Source organism: Hordeum vulgare, chromosome 2H, assembly GCF_904849725.1.
Source record: "Hordeum vulgare subsp. vulgare chromosome 2H, MorexV3_pseudomolecules_assembly, whole genome shotgun sequence".
Classification (NCBI taxonomy): Eukaryota; Viridiplantae; Streptophyta; class Magnoliopsida; order Poales; family Poaceae; genus Hordeum; species Hordeum vulgare.
The window spans coordinates 473,819,063-473,827,808 of record NC_058519.1 but is presented as its reverse complement, the minus strand read 5'-3'; the positions used below and the strand labels follow the sequence as shown (position 1 = coordinate 473,827,808).

General features: G+C 48.6%; 1 protein-coding gene across 1 annotated transcript; it reads right to left on the bottom strand.

Moving 5' to 3' along the window:
* Nucleotides 1–4,099: 4,099 nt before the first annotated feature.
* LOC123428329 (F-box protein At1g47810-like) lies at nucleotides 4,100–5,501 on the bottom strand. Its single transcript, XM_045112525.1, has one exon. The coding sequence runs from the start codon at nucleotides 5,499–5,501 to the stop codon at nucleotides 4,269–4,271; it is 1,233 nt and encodes a 410-aa protein (XP_044968460.1). The 3' UTR covers nucleotides 4,100–4,268.
* Between the last annotated feature and the right edge of the window lie 3,245 nt (nucleotides 5,502–8,746).

Genomic DNA, 8,746 nt, shown 5'->3' with positions numbered 1-8,746 from the left:
TCAAGGAAAATGCAAGCACCAACGTTAAGTTTGAAACTTGAACTGATAAACAGGGATACCACAGTCTTCCTAACCATCGAACCACGGATTTGTTTGCATTGAAACGTGTCAAGTTGGTGCTCTCAAAAGGACGCTGCATAGTTGTAGGACTACAAAGCTGCGGACGTGAAGATGTATTCGCTGGGATGAGTTTAAGCAGTTGGTCTGTTCCAAGTTGGTGCTCTGAAAAGGCAAAAGACTGTGTGTGCAGCCAGACGCTTCGTCGTCGGAAAAACTCCAACGTCCCTGTTTCTTCTTCCACTGTTGTCTAGAGCAGCCTAGGGTTAACTCAACATTTGCTACCAGGAGCTTGGTTGTCTTGGGCGGTGTTTACCGTGCCGGAGGCATGCTGGCGACGGCGGCGTTCGCTGGTGGTTGCGCGAACTCTGGGCTCGGCCTATGGAGGTGCGTGACGCTGCGACTGTCATAACGACACGAACACAGAGGCGGCGCACGATGAGTCTGCGACGAGCGCGACGGACATGAAGGCCTCGACAGTGCGGTTGCGGAGCGCTGCGAATGTGTGACGACGACGACTCGCGGCAAGTTCGGATGGGTGGTGGCCCACGGCTTCGACGTCGAGCGATGCGGCAACTGTGACACGGCTTTTGCGAGCAGACGACACGCCGTAGCGGGCGTGTAGGCGTGCGGTGGCATCGGGCGGTCAAGACAACAACGACGAGCCAGGGCTACTGTGGGCAGGCCGCGTGGCGAGATTATGGTTTAGGGGATGATTGTTGAAAATAATCCAAAGCACGGTAGGATCGACATCAGCGCGTCAGGTCCGATCCATGATGGTGCGACCGACGTCAGTGTGTCAGGTCGGGTTCACATGCTGGGTCATGGTCATGTGTAGGTATGTGCCGTATGTGTAGTATGTGTACTTGTAGCAGTTGCATGTGTGTGTTCTTGCTGATAGTGGAGCTGGCCGTTAGCAGCGCCGTGCGCGTCGTGCTCGCTGGCCGGCGGATCGCTAGCTCCACTACCACGACGTGAACATGAACATGTATTCGCAGCGATGAATTTGAACAGTTGGTCCATGCCAAGTTGGTGTTCTAAAAAGAAAAAATGTTGTGTGCGCAACTGGTCGTTCGTCCCCGGAAAAACTCCTTGTTCTTCCACCGTTGTCTAGAGCTGTCTAGGGTTAGACTGAACACATGCAAGGCCAGCAATTGCTGGATCTTTCCAAAAAAAAAAAAAAGCCAATGAAGTAAGAGGTAAAAGTTAACGTCGATGCGTCATTCCATGCAGACAATTTTTCAAGAGCCTGCGGTGCTGTTGCTTGCGATGACCAAGGCAATTTCCTGGTTTCAACAACTTGTGCAACACCCGTATGTGTCTAGTGCAATCTCAGCGCGGAATTGACAGCTATCAGGTGTGGTCTGATCATTGCGGCGAATCTGGGATGCACTAAGCTTATTATGGAGTGGGACAGTCGGCTATATCTGACCCAAATGCATACATGGGAGTTGATGTTCCAATCATAGTAGAATACTCTCTTAGGATGTCTTAGCTTAGCAAGTCTGAAACTTTAGACGTCGTCCCAGACTTTATTCTTCATTGTTATGTAAATTATCTTGCTCTTTTTTGATGAATATTTTTATATCCTAAAAAAATGAACCCGTTCGTTTAGTTCTAATACATTTCTCTCGTTACATAAAATAACGGGCACGCCTATGGGTTTAAGAGTAATGGCCGGTTCACCCGCAACAAAAAAAGAGTAATGGCAGGTTGAGTGCTACGCCTTAATGTTCATGGGATGGCAGGATTGAGCGAGGGGAGTAGGGTGCCGCGAGAGTTAGACCAGTTGAGCTCAATCAAATAAAAGAAAAAGAAACAGAAAAGTTCTAACGTTTACATGGTGCAAACTTTTTCCAGTCCAACTGTTCTATCGCCAGCTGGGTTTGATCGTCTGTATCCTATTAAGCTATATTATGTTAGCTAACTTGTTTTAACGTAATTGTATTGTAAAAACAATTTGTCCACGTAATCTAAAAATTACTCTCTCCGTACTATAATATATAGCGTTTTAGCAGCTTAAATTAAACTGCTAAAATGTCATATATTAGGGAAAAAAGGAAGTACTGGCTCTGCAATTAATATATAACCCTTATTTTTGTTGTAGTTTATAGTTGGATAGATGCCCCTGTTCTATGTACGCACCAGAGTGATATATTGAGCAGGCGTGTACACAGAAAGCCGCAAACCAAGTAGAAGGGAGTCAGCATAAGATGACATATTGATTCCGGACAGCCGACACGTTAGATGGGCTTTTACTTTTTACATCGGGATTCTGGTCATTACTCACCAGAGAAATGGCTATATTTTCCCTATAAACAAAAAGAATATCCGACCTACCAGGTCTAGTCCTTGGTGGTTTAGTTTTTATAGAAGAAACACCCGATCACACACACCGACTCGAAGACTCGAACGCTGGTGCGCTGGGAGCACACGCGCTCCGCTAGCCACCCGAGCGACGATGCTCGGTTCTCCTAACGGTTACTCACTATCGTAGCCTTATCTAGATCGAAGGATGGAGTAATGTGTGTGGTCGCTATGCTTATAAAATCATACCAAACTAATGCGACCATAATATTTGTCCGCCAATTCAAAACAAATGGTTTCATAGGAGGATTATAGTGATTAATCACGGCGAAACTGCCATATTTTCGTCTATAATTTGGTATAATCTCATCTGGTTACTCCAATTTTAACGATGACTTTAATTATTCAGATGGATGGAGAGAGTAACACATGTTATCTAGTCATGAAGCTAATAGAACTATACCAGAATAAGGGGGTCGCAAAATCCGTCTGCCAATTCAAATGGATAGCTCAAAGTTGATCCATTTTCTTGCTGTGATGAGTCGATAATATCATTGTGAAGACATACATGACCGTTTATGGGGGGTGTGCTTTGGTACATTCAGTTTAAGAAGTTTACAATTTTCAAAACGGATTTACGGGGGAGATGGATTATAACAAGAACAAGAGGGGAATTAGAAGCCACCCCTGTCTTTGCTTTATAGGAGAAATTCCAAAGTGGGACGTCGAACCGTGGCCAAACACATCAACCATAGTGTTGTTTACCATTGAGCCAGGGCTTACATCCCAACTTACCCTTGTATTAAAAAGGAACAGATGGGGAGCGGGCGGTATGGTATGACCATGAGAGAATATGCTCGGAACGGAAAGAGAACAACAAAATCTTGACAAGGGAGACGACTGGACGGGGAGGCGAGTCAACGAGAGGAAGAAAGATGAGACGATCGAGGAACGGTTTCTAATTAATTAATTATCAAGTAATTCCTAATCTTTTGATTCAGTGAACAAGAAAAACCTTTTCAATGTTTTTGGGTTTGGGGGAGGGGTACCAAAGCACTCCTTTTTATGGCGTTCACACATGCATGTATATAAGAGCTTTGGACTCTACTCATATGATTGCTAGCTACACGTACCAAAATTCAAAGGGCACTGCTCTGCGTCGGCGCGTCGGAATCATCGATTGAAGTAAAAATAAACAGCGTTGTAGCAAATTTCAGTCACAGATGCAGTAAAATTATGATTGTAGCAAAAAAAAATCAACGTGGTTCGTAGCAAAAAAAACGACCCTGGTGATGCGTGGTAGCAAAACAAAATATGGGTTGTAGCAAAGCAATCCGGTAAACTCGGGTTGCAACTCCGGCAAACGTGAATGCATCTTTTTTAGTGAACGGTTGTAGCAAAAATTGATACCGGTTGTAGTAAAAATTAACACCGGTTGTAGTAAAAATCAAAACACTGGTTGTAGCGAAAAAATCCAACAAACTCGGGTTGCAACCAAACGTAGATGCGTCTTTTTAACGGACAAATTATAACAAATTTAAATGCTTGTAGCCAATTTAAACACCGGTTACAGTAAATTTGGATGAAAAAATGCGCGACGGGCTCCAAACGTTTCCCAAACTCAAAGCCTTTATTTTCATTTTATTCGAGCCGGGCTATCCTCTTTCCATTACTCTTATATGTTACAGAAATACAAAGTCTTTTTGGTATCTGAAGAACAAGAGGCAGGGAAAGAGAAATAGCGAGCTCGGAGCAATATCAGGAAACCCACTGATTTGTGCCTGATTTGGACACAAACTATGGGGCAAAAACCTGGTATCACTCAAACCTGAACAAAACATGAATTGAAAAAGATTGAGTCCACAAGATATCTCACATCCGCTTGCTTAGTTGGGCTAGCAGCATTACACCCTACAGTTCGTGATGGAGATGAGACTCTCCCTATAAGGGACGATGTGGTGAATGCAGTAGTCTGAGTCATCCCATCCCTCGAGATCGATATCCTCTTCGAGGTCCACGACTTCTTCAACATCTCCGCTCCTCTCATCGCACCAGTACAACCTCTGTTCATCGTCGGACACCATCGTCAGCATCCTTCCACCGGCCGTCAAAAGCGGCAAGAAGGCAACGGAACCAAAAGCAACACTATCCAAGCAGTCATCTGGATCGATGCGACAACGCGGCAACCATAGTGTCCCGTCGTCCGCCAGCTGCCACACGTCAAAGGTATTCTCCGAGGTTGTAAGGTTGACGTAGCACAGCTTCCCGTTCAGATCTGCCAGATGCTCGATGGCGGAGTTGTAGGCAAAACCAGGAGGGCATGGCACCAAATCGAACGTCTTGTACTGCAGGCTAAACCGCATCAACGAGCTCGGAAGGGGGTCTTCCATGTGGTCGCACCCCCAGTAGATGACATCTCCCGTGCACACCGGTCGCGTATGACCGATAGCGTGCGGAGGGTCGACGGTGGGTTTCCAGGACCAGGAGTTGTCCCCGAGCGTGAACACCTCATGCCCGATGTCGTAGTCAAGCTTGCCAGTGGACTCGTCGAAGCACCGGCGCCGGTAAAAGTACCTGGCGATAACATACTGCTTTTGCGACAGGTCGAAGCCGATGGCTGCCGATGGAGGCCTCATGTTGTCGATGTCGACGTCCGGGGTGCCGAGCGGCAGGGCGACGAACTCCTGGGTGGCTGGGTTGCATAGGAATACCTGATCCGTGCCAGTCGCAATGGCGACTAGGCCATCGCAGTGCGTGGGGTAGATAAAGTTTGTGATGCCTTCCACTAATTCGGGTGGGCATGCCTTCTCACACATCAGCTCCACCTTGTCCTCGAAGGTGTCTGGCTCCTGTCCCGGCCCGAGGATGTAGAAGCTGATGTCGTCGTCGAACTCTTCTCGATCACCCTCACCAACATTGCGGGGGATGATGAGCAAAGACGGCCGACTCGCGCTGGAGCGGTCGCGGTGCTCGCGGACGAAGTCACCATCCTCTATGCGAGCGCGCCAGTAGGTGCTGACGCATTTGCAGCGCACAAGGTATTTGACGGGCAGTCGCACCAGGATTTCCATGAAAACTAGGTCATCGGGGAGGGTGACAAGAGAAGCAGAGCGTTTCTCGTGGCACATAAGATCCATCTTGGTGTTCGTCTGCTTGAGTAGGTGTGCTGGAGTGCTGTACTAGTATGGAGCATATATATAGATCGAACCCTCAGTACTGTTTAATTGTACTCATTAATTCGGTTTAAAAACGTATCTTAGGGGATATTATTTCCCTTGCCATTTCTGGTTTACCGACAATTAATACTGGTAAAATATAGCTTTACCGTGACAGCATGATTTACCTTTTTTGAGCATACCTGCTAGGCGCGCATATATTGATTTGCCGCTCAGAGTTTATTTACATTAATTCTTTTCCAATTATGTTCAGTATTGGAAATCTATATTATTGAAATGCTCAGATAGGGTCAAGATTGGGTGCCGAAGAAGGACTAAAACTACCGCAAAAAAAATACATCTGTGATAATGCACATTTGTCACAATAAGTCACGTTTTCTGTAAGGCACGTACACCCATGACGATTTTGTGATCCAATAAAGATAGTTATACCTATGCTATTGCGTAAGTGTTTCATGATAATAATCCATTTATCATCACGAAAGTGTTCACTTTCGTTATCATACTTGGCGCGTCGTTGAAGTGTTTTCGTCAAGGGTAACTCACACGTGCTAGCCACCGCTGGTAGCAGACAAGTAACAGTGTGCTGGCCGAGAGCATCTCCTGTTCGGCCCCAGCGCACCTGGCGAAAGGCTTTAGGCGTTTGCGGCGACTATTTTTTCGGCTTGGGGGGATCACCTTTCCAGTCGCACCCCCAGTTTTTGGTCCGAGACGCCCATAAAATTCAAAGTTCTATTTCCCACTACCAAAAAACGATGCAGGTTCGGTGATCATGCCACAGGTTGGCGATCGTCATGCCACAGATCGGCGATCATCATGCCACATGTCGACGCTCGAACATAAAGACAATAGTCCGCGATAAAAAAGCAAGCTCCTTGCTTGCAGGGGTGGGAGAGCTCGGTGTAGGTGTAGGCGTTAGGCCCGGATTAACAGTGCTCGTCGTTGGCGTGGGCACCGTCGGCGTTGGGGCCGGCGAGGCATTCGTCTTCCTTCGGCGTCCACTTGACCCGAGGCTCGGCCGACTTGCTGTTGGACGCCCGCTGCTTCTTTCTTCCTTCGGTCACCGGCTCCGGCTCTGTTGGTTGTTCCTCCTCCACCTCCTCCTCGGGCTCGACAACCTTCATGTCATCGACGATGTCCAACGTGTCCTCTTGCGTGTAGAACCCGTGGCACGAAGCGGAGGCAGCCGAGCCATTCGCGATGATGTCGTCCATCTCAGCGTCGACATTGCTGAAATGTGGCGTCGAACCAGGTGCGAAGGCCAGGTCCCCACGACGTAGAGCCATCGCAGAAGAACCTGAGTACATCGGTGAGTTGGCGTATTAGGCGTTGAGGCCGGCGGAGAAAGCGGAGGGCGTGCGCGGGAAGGTGATATTGGGGTTGAAGCAACCGAGCGCGTCGCCGTTGGGATATTTAGGCGAGGCCGTGTGTCGTGGGAATGATCCTGATAAAAGTACTGGCGGTACGAACGAGGGGGCGAAGCCTAGCTACGGCGCAGTGGTTACACAATCGGATATACTTGTTCGGGCCCCACTCAGGAGTGGTAACGACCCTACGTCTTCAGCCCGAAGGCTAGTGTTTTCTTATGGGGACTGTGAGATTACAGAATGCTCAACCCTTGTCCACGAGCTCGGGTGCGGCTTATATAGTGTGCGCCACGACCGGCCAAGCGCCATTACAAGGGTGAGTTAATGCTAATAACTAAGGAAGTTACTAGTAACAGTATCTCTAACTCTAACGTTACTAGTAATGTTGGTCTTCACTCCACTTCATGTGGTAGTTTAAGTCTATGGTCGTTGCAGTCCCTTCATCGTCCACACCTTGTCGTTGTCCGAGTGTCGGGGCATGTCCGACTGATCGAAGATGGTCTGAGTGACCTTGTGCAGCCTAGTGAGAACATGTTTGCCCGAGTGAGATCCAAACCGCATCAGTATCTTTTAGGACATTGATGTCCATGTGGGGCCTTAGGTGGGCCCTGGAATGCAGGTCTGTTTCCCTACCCCTAATGTACAACGCCATCAGTAGCCCCCGAATCGATTGTTGTTTTAGTGGCCGAGTGAAAGGCATTTCTTCCCGTCCTCGGTGTCTCGGATACGCCGTTGTCTTAACTCGGGGCTACTTCACCCAGACTCTCAATAAACCACTACAGATTCATGATTGAAAAATTCGGAGTGTCCCAGCATGTCCGCATGCTTGCAATCGGTAGCAATTGTTTATCTTTCGGGAAGATAAGTTGTTGATTCGGACGATTGTGAGCATGGAGCTCCGAATGCCCACCGGCGAGTTAGGACAGATCCCACTAGCGCTACGGTAAGGGTGATCTGGTCATCCTCTCGTCTATTCCGAGTGATTGGAGTCCTATAGAAGGACGAGCCACTGGATGTTCGTCTCATTTCAATCTGAACCATGGATGTGGAATCCATTCGGGTTGTGAGTGAGGCGGTATTTCCGCGTTTTTATAATTGAGGGAGCGCGCAAGTGGGAGCGGAAACGGCGCGCTGTCATAGGGACCGTGCAGAGCCCCTCCTCGCAGGTGAATTACTCGGAATCCATGGGTGGCGTATAAAAGGGGCAAGACAGAGAGAGGACAGGATCACGCCATTAGATCCAGGACATTTCACTCCTCTCCCCAATCTATGTTGTCGTCACGGCCGAGAGTTTTTCCCCGTCCCCAGCCTCCATCCGCCTCGATCATCTCGCCGTGCAACATGGTGAAGAGCGCGAGTGCGTGTCCTCGTTGAGTGCCGGAGCGCAACCGTCGGGCTGGATCCAGGGCGACTGGATGACGTCCCGCATCTCCAAGGGATGCCTGCTAGAACTCGAGAGCAAGGGGCTTGTGGCCCAGGGAGCCGGCGATTGCCGAAGGAGGGTGAGGGGGAGCCCGCACCGAGAGGGGACGAGCTTGTGCTCCTCGTCACCCATGTGAAGAGAGGTTTTTGTATGCCCCCGCATACATTCTTCCACGCGTTCCTTGATTTCTTTGGCGCGTAGCTTCATCATCTCCCGAATGTCGTCTTGTATTTAGCTGCCTTTGTGTCTTTGTGCCAGAACTTCCACGGATGCTATCTGCAGCGGGGATTGTTCAAGCACTTGTTCACTTGCCGAGGGATGACGGTGAAGAAGTCTTCTCAATTGGTATGGAGGACACATGTAGTGCATCTCTGCGGGGGTATAGGAATACAGCTTAGAGGGAAGAATAGTTTCCC

Bases quoted from the DNA above. Each gene is read 5' to 3' on its own strand.
- LOC123428329 (XM_045112525.1), bottom strand. From the start codon at position 5,501: ATGGATCTTATGTGCCACGAGAAACGCTCTGCTTCTCTTGTCACCCTC.